This window comes from Dromiciops gliroides, chromosome 3 (assembly GCF_019393635.1).
Source record: "Dromiciops gliroides isolate mDroGli1 chromosome 3, mDroGli1.pri, whole genome shotgun sequence".
In the NCBI taxonomy this organism is placed as follows: domain Eukaryota; kingdom Metazoa; phylum Chordata; class Mammalia; order Microbiotheria; family Microbiotheriidae; genus Dromiciops; species Dromiciops gliroides.
The window spans coordinates 668,067,530-668,087,875 of NC_057863.1; the positions used below are offsets into that span (position 1 = coordinate 668,067,530).

At 48.9% G+C, this 20,346-nt stretch overlaps 2 protein-coding genes across 4 annotated transcripts; both read right to left on the reverse strand.

The window, feature by feature from the left end:
- Nucleotides 1-145: 145 nt before the first annotated feature.
- On the reverse strand, nucleotides 146-861 carry LOC122748466 (zinc finger protein 79-like). The gene is made up of 2 exons (XM_043994096.1): nucleotides 858-861; nucleotides 146-752 (listed from the first exon to the last, which is right to left on the reverse strand). Exons 1-2 carry the CDS (start codon nucleotides 859-861, stop codon nucleotides 151-153), a joined length of 606 nt encoding a protein of 201 aa, XP_043850031.1. The 3' UTR covers nucleotides 146-150.
- LOC122749604 (zinc finger protein 606-like) lies at nucleotides 747-17,017 on the reverse strand. 3 transcript variants are annotated; one of them, XM_043996049.1, is made up of 5 exons: nucleotides 16,452-17,017; nucleotides 14,321-14,490; nucleotides 13,513-13,601; nucleotides 2,240-2,366; nucleotides 747-1,176 (listed from the first exon to the last, which is right to left on the reverse strand). In XM_043996049.1, the coding sequence occupies exons 2-5, from the start codon at nucleotides 14,454-14,456 to the stop codon at nucleotides 896-898; spliced, it is 633 nt and encodes a 210-aa protein (XP_043851984.1). In that variant the 5' UTR covers nucleotides 14,457-14,490; nucleotides 16,452-17,017; the 3' UTR covers nucleotides 747-895. The 3 variants fall into 3 exon arrangements, with proteins under 3 accessions (XP_043851984.1, XP_043851983.1, XP_043851985.1); XM_043996048.1 differs by lacking the exons at nucleotides 14,321-14,490; nucleotides 16,452-17,017 and having other exon boundaries at nucleotides 13,513-14,257; XM_043996050.1 differs by lacking the exons at nucleotides 14,321-14,490; nucleotides 16,452-17,017 and having other exon boundaries at nucleotides 994-1,176; nucleotides 2,104-2,366; nucleotides 13,513-14,257.
- Nucleotides 17,018-20,346: the final 3,329 nt, after the last annotated feature.

Below are 20,346 nucleotides of genomic sequence, written 5' to 3' on the forward strand. Positions count from 1 at the left end.
GTGATGAAGTCTCTGATGCTTAGGCAGGAGGACTTTCCGCTGAAAGCCTTTTCACATTCATGACACTTATAGGGTTTTCTCCTCCAGTATGAATCCTCTATGCTTAGTAAGAGAAGAGGTATTGCTGAAGGCTTTTCCACATTCATCACATTATAGGACTTCTCTGTAATATGAGTGTTTTCTGATGCAACAAAAGTAAGATCCCAGACTGAAAGTTTTCCCACATGCATTACACTCATAAGGTTTTTCTCTAGTGTGAATTCGTTGATGAAGTGAAAGGGATGAGCTGAGGCGGAAGGATTTCCAACATTCTTTACATTCATAGGGTTTTTCTCCAGTGTGAACTACATGATGCCGAATAAGGTATGATCGATGACTGAAAACTTTCCCACATTTATTACATTTATAGGGCTTCTCCCCACTGTGAGTTCTCTGATGTAAAGAAAGAGTTGATCCCTGGCTGAAGGCTTTCCCACATTCATTACATTTATAGGGTTTCTTTCCAGTATGAATCCTCTGGTGTACAGTAAGGGATTTGCTATGGCCAAACATTTTTCCACATTCATTGCATCTGTAGGGTTTCTCTCCAGTATGAATTCGCTGATGCCCAGTGAGTTGTGATATATAGAAAAAGGCTTTCCCACAGTCATTACATTTATAGGGTTTCTCCCCATTATGAATTCTCTGATGTCTGTTAAGGCAAGAAATCCAGGCAAAGGCTTTCCCACAGCCATTACATTTATAGGGTTTCTCTCAGTATGATTTCTCTGATGTTCAGTAAAGTGTGAAATCCGGGCAAAGTTTTTCCCACAGTAATGACATTTATGACACTTCTTTCCTGAATAGATTTCAGTGACTCATTAGGTCTGTATTTTGTTTGCATCTCTTCCCACGTTCATTCCATATTTGAGAAGTCTTTCCCCTTAGAATTTTTGGTTGCATATGAGAAGTAATCCCAAACTGAGGCTCCTCCCCAGTTTTTAACTTCTTGGTCATTCCCTTCATAGGGCAACAGTCTTTTCCTCAGAAAGTCTCTCCCTTGTTTCTTATGATGCTTCTCCAACATGTCTTCACATTCCTCCCAGGTTTTCCCAGCTTGGACCCAAGGTCCATCCGTGATTATCCCCTGCTCATCCTCTTCCTCAGCAAAGCCTTGCTTTGGAGTTGACTCCTGATCTGAAAGAAATGAAAACTTCACATTTCTTGTGTTAGAAGAAAGAAGATGACAGTACTGACAATGGGATGGAAGTCTGAAAGCCCTCAGACAGCAAGGTAAAGATGGGAGAGGAGAGGCGGCCTTTCAGAGCCCAGGGAGGGGGAGGAGAAATTGGACTTCTTCGTTTGGTGCTGGAAGGGAGGCAAAAGCAGGGTGGCATAACCTCCCAAGACTCAGCAGAAAGCAAGCCCACTGTGTTCTTCAAGTGATTCGTGAAGGTGCCAATGATCATGCCCAAGGAATCTCAGAGACTTGCCCTTGAGGACACAGGTGGCATTTTCATCACTACTGCTGATCAAGGGCAAGGACTTGCTGCAGGGGAGATGTGCAAAGGCTAGGTAAGAATGCACTGCCTTGAGCCATGAGCATTAAATGGAAAAGATCCAATGGGGAAAGAAGAGAGCAGCCATTGCATATCCACCAGCTAGGTGTGGAAGGGGCAGCAGGGAGGTTGGCCCTACAGATACCCAGAAGCTCACCAGAGACTAAATCTAAGAAGGGCGAGGAGTGCTAAGGATGACCGGCAGGTCACTTTCTCAAAATAATCTGAGAAAGAAGGGAAATTAAAGGAGAGTGCCTATGTAGTGTGATTGCCACAAAGGGTTAAAAAAACCAGGGCAAAAGCAGGACAACTCAGCCCTGGCCGGGAAGATAACCGAGGATGAAGAGATGACTGGGAGGGCTCGTCACTGTACTCCAGCTGGGAAACCACCTTCGGTGTGGAAAGAGGAAGCCTGGAATTTGGAGGAAGAAATGGGACCTGGCTGCGTTCTCAGCCTGCCCTTAATTCTGGTGGAAAGAGAAGACCTGTGTGGAAGTCCAGAGGGTGGGGAACGAGGCCTCTGCCAGGAGCCCATTATGCTCCTAGCAATGACGAGGAGACACACCTCACAGGGCTGAACCGGCAACATGCTGCGGGGAAAGGCCTGGCAGAGCCAACCTCAGAAGCCACACAGAATAAAGGAAGCAGGACGATCCCAAACAGCAGGGTAGACAGGATGAGAGGCCCAGAGGCCGTCTTACCCAGGGAGACCAGGTTCCAGTAGGTCTCCAGCATCACATCCCGGTACAGCTGCCTCTGAGCAAGGCCCAGCTGCCCCCACTCCTCGGGGGTGAAGTCCACGGCCACGTCCCTGAAGGTCACGGGCTCCTGAAATAAAGGATCCACAGAAAGTATGACCTGACCAGGGACAGACAGTCTGCCAGCGGTGAAACCCCACTCTGGGGCTGGGGGGAGTTGTACAATGAGGGCCTGACCACAGCAGGGCCGGTGGGGGAAGTTAGGGCCTGAGCCTCCCAATGAAGATTCAGTCTGGTGCCAGCAGGTGGGACGTGGGTGGGCTGGGCTGCCCTCTCTGGCCCTCCCAGCTCAAAGCTTCTTTATGACTTTGGTCATGCCCCAAGCTTTCTCTGGAGAGGAGGAGGAGGGAGGGAGGGAGAGAGGAGGAGGGGGGGTGAGAGGAGGAGGAGGGAGGGAGGGAGAGAGGAGGAGGGGGTGAGAGGAGGAAGAGGGAGGGAGGGAGAGACAGAAAGGAGGAGGAGGAGGGAGGGAGAGAGGAGGAAGGAGAGAGGAGGAGGAGGAGGGAGGGAGAGAGAGAGAAAGGAGGAGGAGGGAGGGAGGGAGGGAGAGAGAGAGAGAAAGGAGGAGGAGGGAGGGAGGGAGAGATAGGAGGAGGAGGAGGGAGGGAGGGAGAGAGGAGGAGGGGGGTGAGAGGAGGAGGAGGGAGGGAGGGAGAGAGGAGGAGGGGGGAGAGACAGAAAGGAGGAGGAGGGAGGGAGAGAGGAGGAGGGGGGAGAGACAGAGAGAGGAGGAGGGAAGGAGAGGAGGAGGAGGGGGGTAAGAGGAGGAGGAGGGGGAGAGACAGACAGGAGGAGGAGGAGGGAGGGAGGGAGAGACAGACAGACAGAGAGAGGAGGAGGGAGGGAGAGAGAGAGAGACAGGAGGATGGAGGGAGAGACAGAAGAGGGTGGAGGGAGAGACAGACAGAAAGGAGGAGGAGGGAGAGAGAGAGGAGGGAGGGAGAGAGAGACAGGAGGAGGGAGGGAGAGAGAGACAGGAGGAGGGAGGAAGAGACAGACAGAGAGAGGAGGAGGGAGGGAGAGGAGGAGGAGGGGGGTAAGAGGAGGAGGAGGGGGAGAGACAGACAGAAAGGAGGAGGAGGAGGGAGGGAGGGAGAGGAGGAGGAGGAGGGAGGGAGAGACAGAGAGAGGAGGAGGGAGGGAGAGAGAGAGAGAGGGAGGGAGAGAGAGACAGGAGGAGGGAGGGAGAGACAGAAAAGGGGGGAGGGAGAGACAGACAAAGGAGGAGGAGGAAGAGAGAGACAGAGAGAGGAAGACCAGGGGAGGGAGGGAGAGAGAGAGAGACAGAAAAGGGGGGGGGGTCCAGGATGACATTAAGATCGAGAGTCAGGGATGGGAAGGATGGAAGTGCCCACAACAGAAATAGGAAAGTTTGGAACCCACAGGGGCTGTGGGGACAGGGAAGACAGTGAATTCTGCTTCAGGGTTGAGTTTAAAATGCTTAGGAGATGCTCAGTTTGAATTCTATGGAGCCTGGTGATGCAGATCTGTTAGTCATCTGTGCAGAGACAGTCATTAGCCCTAGAGACAGAGAAAAGGAAGGGATGCCCCAGGCCATGCTGCAGTAGCAATGATGGAGAATCGGAGATTCTGCACATCGGGCACACCTTCCAATCACCTGGCACCATTAGATCCTAGCCCAACCCAGATCCTCAGATCTTGTGGACCTTGTAGCCTTGCACCTGGATGTAAAGATCTGCATGTGTTCAAAACCTGCCTTAGACAGATGCTAACTCTGGCCAAGGCCTTTCAGCTAGTGGAGTTTCCATTTGACAAAAATTGCTGGGAAAACTGGAAAGCAGTTTGGTTGAAAGTACGTATAGGCCACGCCCTAGCTGTGTGACCCTGGGCGAGTCACTTAACCCTGTTTGTCTTAGTTTCCTCATCTGTAAAATGAGCTGGAGAAGGAAATGGTTAAACCACTCAAGTATTTTCACCAAGAAAACCCCAAATGGGGTCACAGAGAGTCAGACATGACTGAAATAATTAAATAACAACAAGTTGTAGACCGTCATCTCACAACATATACCATAATAAGGTTACAAGGGGGACATGATTTGGATATAAAGCATGATATAATAAGTAAATTAAAGGAGCATGGAAATGTTTTACCTATCAAAGGATTATAGGAAGTAAAATGGATAATTGTGATTTCATAATATTAAAAAGGGGTTGCACAAACCAAACTAATGTAGTCAAAATTCTAAGGAAAGCAGAAAACTTGTGAAAAATTTTTCAAGTTTCTCTGATAAAGGTCTCATTTTTAATATACATAGAAAACTGAGCCAAATTTATAAAAATAAGAGCCATTCCTCAATTGCTAAGTGGTCAAAGGATACAAACAGGCAGGGTTTTTGTTTGTTTGTTTTTTGTAAATGGCATTTTTCCCAATTACATTCAAAAAATAGTTTTCAACATTTTATTTATTTATTTATTGGTGTGTGTGTGTGTGTGTGTGTGTGTGTGTGTGTGAGGCAATTGAGGTTAAGTGACTTGCCCAGGGTGACACAGCTAGTAAGTGTCAAGTGTCTGAGGCTGGATTTGAATTCAGGTCCTCCTGAATCCAAGGCTGGTGCTTTATCCACTGTGCCACCTAGCTGCCCTCAACATTCTTTTTTTTTTTTTTTTTTTAGTGAGGCAATTAGGGTTAAGTGACTTGCCCAGGGTCACACAGCTAGTAAGTGTTAAGTGTCTGAGGCCAGATTTGAACTCAGGTACTCCTGACTCCAGGGTCAGTGCTCTATCCACTGCACCACCTAGCTGCCCAACATTCATTTTTAATAAGATTTTGGGTTTCATATTTTTTTCTCCCTCTTGTTTCCCCTCCCCACAGTGGCAAGTAGTCTGATACAGGTTATGCATTTGCAATCGAGTAAACATATTTCCACATTAGTCATGTTGTGAAAGGAGAAACAACATAAAGGAAAAGGAACAAGAAGTTTTCAAAAGAAGAAATTAACACTATCAATAATCATGAAAAAATGCTCTACCTCACTATGGATTAGAGAAATGCAAATCAAAAGAACACTTGTGGTACTTTACATAATTGCACATGTATGAGCTACATTGAATTGGTTACTACCTCAGGGAAGGGGGAATAGAATTTGGAACTCCATACTTTAAATAAAAATGTTTATTATGAAATTTTTTTTAAAAACCTCTAAAGTACCACCTCACATATATCAGATAAGCTAATATGACAGAAAAGAAAAATTATAAATGCTGGAAGAGATGTAGAAAAATAGATACACTAATGCATTATTGATGGAGTTGTGAATTGATCCAACCATTCTGGAGAACAATTTGACCAAAAGAAATACCACTACAAGATCTGTATCCCAAAGAGAGCTAAGAAAAAGTAAAGGACATATTTGTACAAAAATATTCTTATTAGTTATTTTTGTGATGGCAAAGAATCAGAAATTGAGGGCATGCCCATCAATTGGGGAATGGCTGAACAAGTTGTGGACTATGATTGTGATGGAGTACTATTGTATTTTTTTTAGTGAGGCAATTGGGGTTAAATGATTTGCCCAGGGTCACACAGCTATTAAGTGTTAAGTGTCTGAGACAGGATTTGAACTCAGGTCCTCCTGACTCCAGGGCAGGTGCTCTATCCACTGCGCCACCTAGCTGCCAGTACTATTGTATTGTAAGAAATGATGAACATGCAGGATGGTTTCAGAAAAAACATTTTTAAAAAGACTTATATGAACTGATGCAAAGTGAAGTGAGCAGAACCAGGAGAACATTGTAAATAGTAAGAGCAATGCTGTAATGATGATCAACTGTGAAAGACAGCACTTCTGACCAATAAAATGAGATAATAATCCAAAGGACCTGTGATGAAAAAAGCTATTTACCTTGAGAGAGAGAGAGTACTGTTGAACTCTATGTGCAGATTGAAACATTTTTTTCTTTTTCTTGCCTTCCCCCTCACAACCTAATATGGAAATATTTTGCATGATTTCATTAGTATAATTGATATATTGCTTACCTTCTCAATGGATGGGTAGGATAAAGGGGATAGAATTTGGAACTCATTTTTTTAAATGTTAAAAATAATAAACATTTTAAGTTGATGTTCTTTTTTATTTAATATTTTCCCCAATTACATGTAAAAACAAATCTTAACATTCATTTAAAAAATTTTTGGATCCCAAATTTTCTCCCTCCCTCCTTTCCCTCCTAAACACAGACACCACCACTCCACCCCCCAAAAAAGAAAAAGGTTTTAAAAGTCATTCAGACTCCATCAGTTCTTTCTCTGGAGATGGATAGCGTTTTCTATCATAAATCCTTTGGAATTATCTCCATAAATTCTTTGGAAAATCTTTGGGCTTACTGGATCATTGTAGTGTTGAGAATAGCTGTCATTCACAGTTCTTCATCAAACAATGTTGCTGTTACTGTGTACAATGTTCTCCTGATTCTCCTCATTTCACTTTGCACCAGTTCATGTCAGTCTTTCCAGGTTTTTATGAGAGCTTCCTCATCATTTCTTACAGTACAATAGTGTGCCTTTACAATAATATACCATTTGTTCATCCATTCCCCAATTGATGAATATCCCCATAATTTCCAATTCTTAGCCACCACAAAAAAGAGATGCTATATTTTTGTACATGTAGGTCCTTTTCCTTTTTTGTTTTTTTATGTCTTTGGGATACAGACCTTGTAGTGGTATTATTGGGTCAAAGGATACGCACAGTTTTATAGCCCTATGGGCATAGTTCCAAATTGTTCTCCAGAATGGTTAGATAAGTTCACAATTCTATCAACAGTGCATTAGTGTCTCAATTTTCCTACATCCCGTCCAACATTTATCAATTTTCCTTTTCTCTCATATTATCCAATTTAATAGGTATAGGGTGGTACCATAGAATTGTTTTAATTTGCATTTCTGTAACCAATAGGAATTTAGAGCACTTTTTTCACATGACTATAGATACCTTTCATTTTTTTCTTCTGAAAACTGCCTATTCATATCCTTTGACCATTTATCAATTAGGGAATGACTTGTATTTTTATAAATGATTCACTTCTCTATATATTTGATAAATAAGTTTATCAGAGAAACTTACTTTAAAATTATGTTGTTACTATTGCATGTTCCCCCATCCTATTTCCCCATTTATCCTATTCTCTATTCACCCTGTCCATCATCGAAAGTGTTTTGCTTCTGACTACTACCTCCAGTCTGTCCACCCTTCTTTCTATCAGCCACCCCCCTTCTCTAGTTCCCTTCCCCTCTTATTTTCCTGTAGGACAAGATAAATTTCTTATGTCCAACTGAGTGTGTATCTTATTCCCTCTCTGAGCCAATTCCAAGGAGGGTAAGATTCATGTGCTTCTTCCACCCCCACCATCTTCCCCTCTACTGTGAAAGTTCTTTCATGGCTCTTTCATGTGAGATAATTCAACTCATTCTACTTCTCTTTCTCCTTTTCCTGGTGCATCCCTCTTCCTCACCCCAATATCATCCCATCATAGTCAACTCAACCCCATGCCCTCTGTCTAAGTATACTCCTTCTAAGGGGCCTGATAAAGTTTTCAGAAGTTACAAAAAAGAAAAAGAAAAAAAAAGGAGTTGCAAGCATCATCTTCCCATGTAGGAATGTAAACAGTTTAACCTTATTGAATCCCTTATGATTTTTCTTTCTTGTTTACCTTTTTATGCTTCTCTTGAGTCTTGTATTTGAAAGTCTTCTATTGCATTAAAAGCAGCCCCCCCCCCCACCAAAGGATTATTTCCAGTTTTGGTGGGTAGATTATTTTTTTTTATCTTGGTGGGGCACTGAGGATTAAGTGACTTGCCAGGGTCACACAGCTAGTAAGTTTCAAGTGCCTGAGGCTGAATTTGAACTCAGGTCCTACTGAATCCAGGGCCAGTGCTTTATCTACTGTACCACCTAGCTACAAGATTATTCTTGTTTGTAATCCTAGCTCATTTGCCCTCTAGAATATCACATTCCAAGCACTCCAGTTCTTTAATGTAAAAGCTGCTAAATCTTGTGTAATCATGGCTGTTTCTAACTGCTTAAAATATTTTCTCCTTGACTAGGAGCTCTGGAATTTGGTTAGAATATTCCTGAGAATTTTCATTTTGGGATCTTTTAAGAGGTGATGAGTGAATTCTTTCAATTTCCATTTTGCTCTCTGGTTCTAAACTATCAAGGCAGTTTTCCTTGATAATTTTTTTTAATAAAAAGAGATTTATTAGGAGATAGAAATATGGCCAGGGAACCTTGGTGCCTGTCCTTGATAATTTCTTGAAAGATGATATCCACACTTTTTTTTATGGCTTTCAGGTAGTCCAGTAATTCTTAAATTATCTCTCCTCGATCTATTTTCCAGGTCAGTTGTTTTTCCTATGAAATATTTCACATTTTCTTCTTTTTAATTCTTTTAATTCTGTTTTATTGTTTCTTGATGACTCATGAAATTATTAGGTTCCACTTGTCCAATTCTAATTTTTAAGGAATTATTTTATTCAGTGATCTTTTGTAACCCCTTTTCCATTTGGACAATTTTGCTTTTTAAGGAATTCTTCTCTTTAGTGGATTTTTGTGCCTCTTTTACTATGGGGCCTATTCTGTCTTTTAAGGTGTTATTTTCTTCACTATTTTTTGTGTCTTTTTCAAGCTATTCACAAATTTTCTTATATAATTTTCATTCCCCCCCCCCCAATTTTTCCTGTACCTTTCTTATTTGAATTTTCAAATCCTTTTTTGAGGTTTTTTCCAGGAATTCTTTTTGGGCCTGAGACCAATTCACACTTGTCTTTGAGGCTTTACATGTAGCAGTTTTTACTTTGATGTCTCCTTCTCAGTTTGTGTTTTGATCTTTCTTATCACTACAGTAACTTTATATGGTCAAGTTCTTTTTTTGTTGTTTGCTCTGTTTCCAGCCTGTTTTTTTTTTATTTTTAGGTTTACTTTAAAGTTGGGCTTTGCTCCCAGGATGGAGGGGGACACTGTACCAAACTTCAGGCTTTTTCAGAGTTAGTTCGGGGGCTGGGGGGGGGGGGGAGTTGTAAGTTTTCAGTTCTTCCAAGGAGTTTGAGCTTAAGAGAGTTGTGGTCACTGCTCTCCTAGCCTGGTATGTGAGTGGAGACAAGCACTCTTTTCTGCCCTGGAACCATGACTAGGGTTCTTACTCTTGCTAGTGCTTCTCCTCAACTTGGGACTGAGACCCAAAATCAAGTAGAGACAAAGCAACTGAGTCCTGCACCCAATGGCAGCAAAGGAACCCCATAATCTCCTTCTGACCAGTTGAGTCACCCCTACCATATGTTGGCAGAGCTTCAGAAGCTGCTGAGACCAGTTCAGTTGCCACAAAGGCCTTGGAGGGGAATTTGGGAGAGATCAGGCAAGTCCCTGCCCTTTTTCTGAGATCTGGAGGAGGGTGGTGGGAACAAAACAAAATTGGGGTCTTGTAAGGCATGATCAGTACCACAAAATAAGAAGAGAAGGGTATTGAGAGTAGACGACAGTGTCAAGTCAAGCTCAAGAAGCATTTGCTAAGCTCCTTCTCTGTTCCAGTCACTGTGCTCAGTTCTGGGGCAAAAAATACAGTCCCTACCCTCACGGAGGGGTGGGTCGTGGGGAAGACAACATATCAAATATCGTGGAGTTAGGCTGGTTCACCAGGTCGGGGGTGAGTGAGGGCATAGGGAAGGAAAGAGAATAGAGGCAGTCGTGACGGCTAGGGAGAGAAGGCAAGGGGTGAGCATGGAGGGTGTGAGGACGGCATCCAGGGACCACAGCGAAGCTCTCCTCCTTGGACCCCCTCTCCACTCCTCTCCTATGGTAGCTGAAGCACAGCTCTGACTGTGCCACCCCCTGCTCAGTGACCTCCACCGCCTCCTGTTCCCTGGAGGCTCAGATCTGAAGTCTTCTCTTTGGCATTTGAAGTCATTCCCAATGGGGTCCCAAGCTGCCTGTCACGCCCCTCCCCAAACTCGATGGTTGGGCCATCTTCACGCCTTTGCACTGGGCACCTCCTGAGACCTGGAGCATTGTGTCTCCCCTCCTCTGCCTCTCAGAAGCCCTGGCTTCCTTCAGGATGCAATTCTGGGTCTTTGTAGCAGAAGGCTGATCATGGGCCCAGCCACCTGCTCTCTGCCATATACCAAAAAGGCAAAGTCATGTGAAGAAAGTAGGGAAAACCACCTCAATAACATTCCTCATGGATATGAAGTGGAGGTGATGATGATTTAAGCTTACAGGCTGAAGCCTGAGCTGTCCCTGAGTTACCAGAATAGAACGGCTCAACACACCAATAGGGTCAGCCCAGACCCCCTCTTCCCAAGGGCTTGGCCCAGGACAGAGGCTGGAAGAATGGGCCAACGCAAAAAGCCCCTCACTCTAAAGAGCAGCTATGGGGACGAGGATGCTCAAGCCAGAGGAGATAAAGGACTCCCCAACATCTACAAGCAAAGCCACAAAGATAAGTGAAGCCTGGGCACAGACTTAAAAAGACAAAACAAGAGTCTTTAAGTGTTGTTTTTTAAATAGAATTTTAAAAAATAAATGAATTGAGAATGTTAGAGAAGAAAATTGGAAAAGAAATGAAAACTATGGGGAAAAGGAATCAGAAAGGAAATGAACAGCCTTAGCACAAAAAATACAAACCTTACCAAAGCAACCGACTCTCTGAGATGAGAAAGGACCAAACAGAAGACTATGGACTCTATGAGACAACAAGGAATATTAAAACTGAGGCAAAAGGATGGGGGAAAAACCAGAAGAAAATGTAAAGTATCTCATAAGAAACAAACAAAAAAACTGCCCTAAGAAAACAAGTAAGGAGAAAAAATGTAAGAATCTGGCCCTCCCTGCAAGCCATGACCAAAAGAGAGCCTAGACGCACATTTTGAGAACCTCTAGAACCAGGGAGCAAAGGAGAAACAGAAAGAAACCCACCAGCCACTTTAGGAAAGAAAGTCCTACAGAAAACACCAGAAGCAGCAGCTCAAAACCCAGAGCTTCCAGGCTAAAGGACAAGCCCTGCATGCAGCCAGTCTGCAGAGGAGCTGGGAATGACACCAAGGGTAAGTTCCCCCAGCACCTCTGAGGACCACCCTACAGGGGAAATGGACCTTCATGAGAGATAAAGCCTCTCCAACATTCCTGATGAAGAGACAGAGCTGCACAGGCAAGCACTGGAGAAAAAAAAGGGTCACTCAAAGGACACTCGTAGGGGGTGGCACAAGGACCCGGTACCGGGAGGCGATCCATGTCCACCACCAGGGGTCAGAGGGGACGCCCCATTTAGACAGGAAGCCGGGAGTGCTTCTGTTAGATCTCGGTCACCTTCATTCCCCCTTAGAAGAATGGAACGGGAGGGAAGAGCAATGCCCTGGGCTGGGGAGGGGGCAAGGGGGGGGCCTGAAGAAAGGTTAGGGAAAATTCTCACAGAATAGGGGTGTTCAAGCAGAAGTTGGGGGGCGGAGGCTGACCCCTGAACCTCAGTCTCACCTGAAGCAGGCAAAGGAGGGAAGAATACATGAAAACACACACACACACACGCTTGCACACAGAGTTGGGTATGAAAATACATTTCCCTCAACAGGAAAAGAGGAGGGAAAAGGGAAAGGGGGATAAGAGGAAGGTAATTGAGGGGTCTGTGTTAAGGAAAAACAACTCTAACTAAGGATGTACAAAAATATTTATAGTTCCTTTGGAGGTGACAGAATAGGAGCGAGAGGATTCCCATCAGCTGGGGACTGGCTAAGCACATTCCGGGACAGAAATGGAAGGGAAGACGACTGGGCTGGTGGGAAGGGATGAAGGGGATGGCTTCTGAGAAACCTGGGAAGACGGGCCTGGACTGATATGGAGGGAGCAGGACCAGGAAAACAAGGTGTGTGGTGACCACGTGCAGAAAGACTCAGGAGCTCTGAGCCGCAGAAGGACGGAGCAGGAGCCATGATGAACCCCACCCCCCCTCCCATGGAGAGGAGGAGGATTGGGGAGGGAAGGAGGACTCGGGGAGGGGAGGAGGACTGAGGAGGGAAGGAGGACTCAGGGAGAGGAGGAGGACTCGGGGAGAGGAGGAGGAGGACTCGGGGAGAGGAGGAGGAGGACTCAGGGAAAGGAGGAGGACTGGGGGAGAGGAGAAGGAGGACTCAGGGAGAGGAGGAGGACTGGGGAGGGGAGGAGGACTGAGGAGGGAAGGAGGACTGAGGAGAGGAGGAGGACTGAGGAGAGGAGGAGGACTGGGGAGGGAAGGAGGACTCAGGGAGAGGAGGAGGACGGGGGAGAGGAGGAGGACTGGGGAGGGGAGGAGGACTCGGGGAGAGGAGGAGGACTGAGGAGAGGAGGAGGACTCAGGGAGAGGAGGAAGAGGACTGGGGAGGGGAGGAGGACTCGGGGAGAGGAGGAGGATTGAGGAGAGGAGGACTCGGGGCGAGTGCAGAATAAGACACGGACACAAGATCAGGTCAAAGCTTTACAGGGAATGAGCCTTAGAGTCCCACCATCCAGCTGGTGTTTGGGCCTTGCTTCCTCCTCCGTGCAGTGCCCCCCCCCCCCATACTGCCTGGGCTCTGCTCGCACTCTTTTTTTTTTTTTTTTGTGAGGCAATTGGGGTTAAGTGACTTGCCCAGGGTCACACAGCTAGTGTTAAATGTCTGAGGCCGGATTCGAACTCAGGTATTCCTGAATCCAGGGCCGGTGCTCTATCCACTGCGCCATCTAGCTGCCCCTGCTCGCACTCTTAAAAGAGCCATCTTGGACATCTTTCCTTCTTGCCTCACCTTCCCTCCCAAGAGGTCGCTCCCTGCCCCTGCGAGCCGTCCCTCGCCTCAGAATGAGAGAGCCCAGTGGTACCGCTCACCCACTCCTGAACTGGAGAGCACCTGCCTCAGAGACCTTGGCTGGGCAGGGGCTCAGCTTCACCCAGCGCCCTGGTCTCCACTACACGAGTGCCCTTCAAAGCCCAAGGACGACACTGTGGGCCAGGCCTCAGCTAGCTCATTGAGCCCCCACCTCTCCTGCCTGGCTGCTGCTCTGCCTCCTCTTGTCACTCTGTGAATGAGGGGCTCAAACCCGGGGATCTCGCAGGGCTCCAAACCTCAGCCCTGCCCCCGGCCTGGGGGGCCTGGGAGACACGGGACCATCCTCTCCAAGGGGGCAAAGCAGCATAAACTTGGGCTACTGGCCAAGGCTCATGGGGAGGCACAAGAGGGCCAGGGGAGGAAGACCACTGACCTGGGGTGTGGCTGTCAGCCGCCCCAGGGCCTCTCCCACCTCCTGTGGGATGCCTGCTTCAGGCAAGGCCAAGTCCTGAGAAGGCAGAGCTGCAGAAAAGAAAGAAGTTGTGAGGCAGAGGCCTGCCAGGGCGGACCCCCCTCCCCACCCAGGGTAGGGACCAGGGACCCAGGAGAAACCGGAACTCCAACACTGCTCCCCAGGCTCTGGCCTGTGTCCTCTAGACACTCTGTGTGAGCTCTGGCACACAACAACCTCTCTGTGGCTCCAAGAATTGGAGGTCACGCCTGTCTTGCTCCCAAAGCTTGGGGGGTTCTGAGCTGATGGGAGGCCCATTTTACAGCCCAGAGAGAAGTTGTGAAGGCCGGCCTCTCCTTTCTCTACCTGACTGGGCTCCAGGGTAGAACGCCCCAGCCCTGGCCCCCCTTGCCTCCTTCGTGCCCTGGGGCTCAGCAGGATGGCTCTGCCCTGGGCTCACTCCCTCCTCTGCAGAGGGGGCTGAACACCCCTTCAGCCTGTCTCCCAGGACATGACTCCATCACCCCTCTGGCCTTCACCTTCCTCCTCAGCAAAAGGGGAGGCAGTGTGAGCCTGTGGGATCCTCTGGGCACCACTGACCCCGCTTCCTCTGGACGCCAGGCTGACCGCTCCCTCCGCTTTCCTTTCTGTCAATGAGGCGGGGCCACAGCTCCTGCCATCCTGGCCACTGACCGCCCCCCATCCCCAGAGCAGGGATGCCCCGAGAGCAGGGCACTTAGCCCAGGCCCCAGAAGCCCTTGCCTCCCTCCCTCCCTGGGGCCCCTCTCACCCAGCAGGCCTTCCATGGGTAGCCAGTCGCCGAAAGCCTCTCCTTGAGGTGGCCTCCCCCAAAGGCAGTAGCCTTCCTTGGCCTCTCCAGCCTTGGCCTTGGGGAGCTGGGCCTCCAGGACCCCTTCCCCCAACATTTCCTGCAATGACTGTGTGCAAACAGGGCGGTACCTGTGGAGAAGGCAGCTGTCAGGCCCCTCCCCAAGCACCTGGTACAAGGTATGGCCCAGCTCCAGGCAGGCCTGTCTGGGGTCACAGGCCTCCAAACACCTGCAGAATCGAGGCTGTTCCTCCTTTGGACACTACCCCCTCCCCTTTCCCTCCCGCTCTATGGAAATCCCACTTTTCCATGCTGTTTGTGTAGTTCACAGGAACTTGCTGGAGCCGACCCGTCGGGCCCTCTGATGATTCTACAGATGAGTCTGCATCACTGATCTGGTGAGTGCCCATGGAAGCACCTGATCGGCGGGCCCTCAGACCATTTATCTCACAGGCCTCAGTTTCCCCATCTCCAAAATAAGAGCAGAATGGCCTCAAATATCTCTAAGCATCTTCTAGATTTAAATCCTGTGACCCACCCTAAAGGCTGAATTCCTGAGTCTCTGACTAAGCCCCCTGTTCCTCTTTGGGCCTGGCTTCCCATCTATGAGATTGGGGGGGGGGGCGGGGATTCCATTGTCCTGTGACACAAGGAAGCTTCTGGACATGCCGGCTGAGCACTACAAGGTATCAAGTCTCCCAGCCCAGGTCTCTACCATTTAACTCTACCAACCCTATCCTGAAAAAACTCATGTGACCCATCATCCCTTCTCACCAGCTCTCATCCCGTCTCTCCTCCCTGTTCTGGCTAAACTCCTGCAAAAGGCTGTCTGCCATCATGCTTGGATGCCTCGGTGCAGCGTCCACCTTCTCTCCTCTCACTCTCCCCTTGGCCCCTTGCAATCGGGCTTCTCATCGTGGGCCCCTTCTCAGGGACCAGTCGCCCGGGCCTTTGCAGCCCTGTACAGCTGAGATGGCCCACTCCTCCCTGATACTCTCCTCTCTGCAGGCCTTTGGAAGACCCCTCTGTGATCTTCCTGGACCCATCAGACGGACTCTTCACCCAGGAGCTCCTCCCCAGGGCTCTGTCCTAGGCCCTCTCCTCTTCTCCCCCCAGGGTACTTTACTTGGGGATCTGTCAGCTTCCTCCGCTCTCTGTGAAGGGGCTCTCTTCCTGCCCCAACCTTCAGGCTCACATTTCTAAACTGTGCCTTTCAGACATCTCGGCTGGATGTCTGGTAGACATCTTAAACGCCAGAAACTCTCTCTTTCCCCTACACCCTTCCCTCCCTCCCCCTGCCCCAGTCCCCTCAGGCTCCCAACCTAGGCGTCATCTCAGTGTTGATTTCACCTTGGGCACCTCTGCTCAATTTCACCCTGTGCAGCATCTCCCAGATATGCCCCGTGGCACCCACCCTGGTACCATAGTCTCATCACTTCATGGCTGGCCCTGTTGCCATAGTCTGCTGGGGGTCTGCCTGGCCCAGACCTCCCTCCACTCCGGCCAAAAGCGCCGCCATGGCCCCCGGGGGGGGGCAGCAACGAGTCCTATGGCTGGGAATCTCTAAGCACTTTACAAAGCTGGATTCTCATGCAGTCTATTAATAATAATAATACCCTGTATGTTGGGACACCTTCTGACTGTTCCTCCACCTTGTAAGTCAAGCCAGCACTTAGCAGGCGCAGCTGTTTACAGAAGGAGGGGTGGGGACCCTTTTAAGCCCCTTCCAGGATTGGCTTCTCCCCAGTCAGTTAAGGAGCATTGAGGAGCCTACTGTGCGCAGGCGCTAGAGGGCATCTCTAAGTACCGTGAGGATGTGGATCCCCCGCCCCTTCTCAATCAACCAGCACGTAGTAGGCTCCTGTTATGTGCAGGAACTGCGGGGTTTGGGGGAGAATTTCTAACAGCTTCCCCCTCCCAGGCCCCGCCCACCACAGGGATCGCAGCCCCGCCCAACAGGCCATCTCCATGGAAACACGGAACCGTTTTCCAGTCCAGACCGTTACCATGGAGACCAGGCCCAAGGCCCCCACCCCATCACCCTCTACCCCCCACGTCCTTCCGCCCTCTCGCACCTAGGTGCCAGACTCACCGGCAGAGCGGGGCAAAAGCACTTGGGGCCAAGCCTTGCGATGATGTACTGCGCCTGTGCCTCGAGATGCCACCAGACTACGAATCCCAGAATCTCTGAGGTGGACTACCACACCCACCAGCCTCTTTGATCAAAAGGAGGACCAGGCCTTAGAGCCCTTGAGCTTGGGGGTGACGCTCCGCATAGTTGTCTCAGCGGCAGGGCCCCGAGAGGAAGAGAGCGGAAACTCCGCGTCCAGGGCCTCATGCTGTCGCTGTCTAGCGGCGGGAACTTCTGGCCTGCCTTTAACCCTCTCGCAGGGTTTTTCTGGGGAAATGGAGTCCGCGAATCAAGGGGGTTGACTACAGTCCCCTTTCTGCTCCCTGGAAGCGTCGGGACTTAGGCTTAGCTTGAGGTTTCCATGACAACGACTGGGGAAGGGTGAGCCCTAGGTCCCCATGGCAACTATAGGGAAGAAGGACCTGGATCCCAAGGGCACCAGCCTGGGGGCGAGACAGAAGCAGGAAGTCGCACTCAAGTTTCCATGACAACGAGGGAAGAAGGAAGAAGAGGAGGAGTCAGGGAAGGTGCTGAGAGATCCTGTAGGGCTGCCTCCCCCCCTCCCCCCCCCCCCACCCCCCCAAGCCCCCCGCTGCTCTGATGAAGCGCTTTGAAGAGCTGCTTCGTGCTCAAGTGAAGGAGCTCCCTGGGATGCCGCCTCGGGACCAAACCCTGAAGACACCCAGATGCCTCGGACCCGCTTGGTCCGTGCCCCTGGGCACCCCTTGCTTGGCTATGGACCCCTCCCCCCCACCCCCAACACCTCTGTGTGTGCTCCCGTGGGGTCCCATGCTTGGACACCTCGGTTCGGTGTCCATGCAGAACAGCCTCTGAGCCCGGCAGTGCTGGGTCACTCTGGACTGCCTCAGGTTCCCCCTCTGGGCAATAGCAGCTTCTTTAGTGACGGCAGGGTCCCTTCTAACTCTGGATTTGTGTGTTATAGGCCCAGGGACCCCAGAAGTTCTCTGGGGCACATCAAAGAACCTTCTCTTGAGAAACAAAGGACAGACACACCTCAAGAGATAAGTGGCACCAGATCTGATGAGCCCAGCCCCGGGCCCCCCACCCTTCAATTCTAGTCTCCCTCAAACCCCTGGGGAGGATAAGATTAGGTGTGGCTGTCTTCCTTTGTGTCCTGAGGAGAGGGTTGGGAGATCTGCAGCCACCCCTCACCAGTTCTTCAGCCACCACCAGTGGGGGATGGTCCTCCCTCACTAAAGGAACTTTCCACAGGCAGATGGTCACCCCTATCAGTCCTCTATAAAAGTACCTGCCTGGGGCAGCTAGGTGGCGCAGTGGATAGAGCACCGGCCCTGGATTCAGGAGGACCTGAGTTCAAATCCGGCCTCAGACACTTAACACTTACTAGCTGTGTGACCCTGGGAAAGTCACTTAACCCCAATTGCCTCACTAAAAATAAAAAAATAAAAGTACCTGCCTGTCTCCTGCTCAAGGAGATTGGTATCTCAGAGCCATGAGAAGTCCAAGGACTTCTTTCATGGTTTCCCTTCCCCTTCCCCTTCCCTTGCCCCTAAATAAATCACACCTTATTCTAAGCTTTTGTGTGCAAAAGGGTTGTAATTATTATTATATTTTTTTTTTTAGTGAGGCAATTGGGGTTAAGTGACTTGCCCAAAGTCACACAGCTAGTTAAAGTGGATTTGAACTCAGGTCCTCCTGAATCCAGGCCTGGTGCTCTATCCACTGCGCCACCTAGCTGCCCCGGGTGTAATTCTTTAAAGAGGAATTCCTAAGGACCCCCAAACCCCCTACCCCATTTTCCCCATGACATGTGGCACTGGAATTAACAGGCTTGGGGGGCGGGGGCACTGGAGGAATCAGGAAAGACATCTTGGAGGAGGTGTTGCCTGGAGTGAGGGGCCCGGGATGGGATCACTGGCTGCAGCTCAGAGGACAGGGTCTTTCCCTAATAATTGGCATAAATGCTTGTTCTGAATGATGATTGCCTGAGGGAGAGGAGTATGAGATCAGTCAGAGCCAGGTAGGGGAGGCTGTAAACGCCAAACAGAGAAGTTTACCTGCCTTTTTGACTGACTGACTGACTGACTGCAGGAGCCCTGTGAGGTTTATTGGGGGAGGTCGTGGTGAGCTAATTTGTTCATTCCTCCCACCCCCCCACCCTAATAGTGACTTTGCTTAGATGGGTTTTGCAGATCAAATGCTCAGCCTTTTGCTTTGACAAGGTAAAAGAGCAATATTTCTCTCCACTGATCTTAGGTCTGAGCCCCCACCAAGAAAAGATGCCTGGCTAAACACTACAACATAAAACCTTCCCTCTTCTCCCCATGTTGTTGTTTATTATTTAGTCATTTTTCAGTCGCACCTCCTCTTTGTGACCCCATTTGGGGTTTATCTTGGCAGAGATCTGGGAGTGCTTGGCCATTTCCTTTGCCAGCTCATTTTCCAGATGAGGAAACAAACAGGGTGAAGCGACTTGCCCAGGGTGTTTGTCTGAGTCCAGGTTTGAACTCAGGTCTTCCTGACTCCAGTGCTCAATCCACTGTGCCATCTGGCTGCTCTGGAGATGGTCCCCCTCGATCTCCTCCACCTGAATGCATGCCCAGGAAACATGCCCAGAAAACAAAGAAAGGTAAACAGTTTCCCCTTGCCCAGGACAGAGGCTTCAAACTCCTTAGAGAGCCCAAGGAGAGAAAGAATGGGAATTACACCGTTGATAACTGTGTCAGGGACACAGCGTCTGTCCCAACTACTGGCTAGCTATGGGCATCACTGCCACAGTCACTTCCTTTGGTGGCCACCCCTGCCTATATTTTTTCCTCTCCCCATGCCCACAAGCTCACTCATAGCCTGCCCTTCCAGTCCAGGCTCAGAAAGAGAGATCCTATAGATTCCAACCAACCCACACCTCCCAGGATGCACCCTCAGCCTCAGCTCAGAGGCCTGCAGACAAGGGGTGGAGAGCGCAGGGGTCCTCTGGCAGCTATGCCTTGGAAGATCTCAAGCAAGCTGCCCAGCAAGCTCCCCCTTGGGTTTCTAGGATTCTCTGGAGGTCTCTGCCCATAAGGACCAGGACTCAGTAGGGCCTTTGGCAGGCACAAAGATTGGTCAGAATAAATGGCCATTAGGCTTCTTAACTGATAAGCTCCTCTTAAAGTGACACTGACCATACATTTGGGAACAGTTGCTTCCTATTGTGAGTTCTAGTTGCTACTGAGTGGATGAGGCAGGGATCATAAGCCTCGATCAGGTTGTTCCTTATGAGTTGGTTGATATAAAATCGAGATGAATGGGGCCTAAGAGACTTGCATCTTGTGATGGAAATGGTCCATCCAAAATCACGCTCACTTGACCCACTTTCCCACCTCCTTGATTGTGTTTTTTTTTTAGAATAGAATTTTATTTTCCAAAATATATGTAAAAACAAATTTTAACATCAATTAAAAAAAAAATTGTTCCAACTTCTCTTCCTCCTCTATTGCCACCCCCACCCACTAGAACTCAAGCATTTCAAAATAAATTATACATGAGTAGTCATGGGAAACATTCCCACATTAGCTAGGTTGTGAGGAAAAAACAGTCAAAAAACTCCCAAAACTTCAGACTGAGGAATTGTCAAAGAGAAAAAACATTTTTTTAAAAAATGTGTTTCCAGGGGCAGCTAGGTGGTGCAGCGGACAGAGCACCGGCCCTGGAACCAGGAGCACCCGAGCCCAAATCCAGCCCCACACACCCAACACCCACCAGCCACATGACCCCGGGCAAGTCACCCAACCCCAATTGCCTCACCAAAAAGAAAAAAAAAGAGAAAAGAAAAAAAAATGTTCTCCAACTATTTCAGATACTATCACTTCTTTCTCTGTCGATGGGTTGCCTT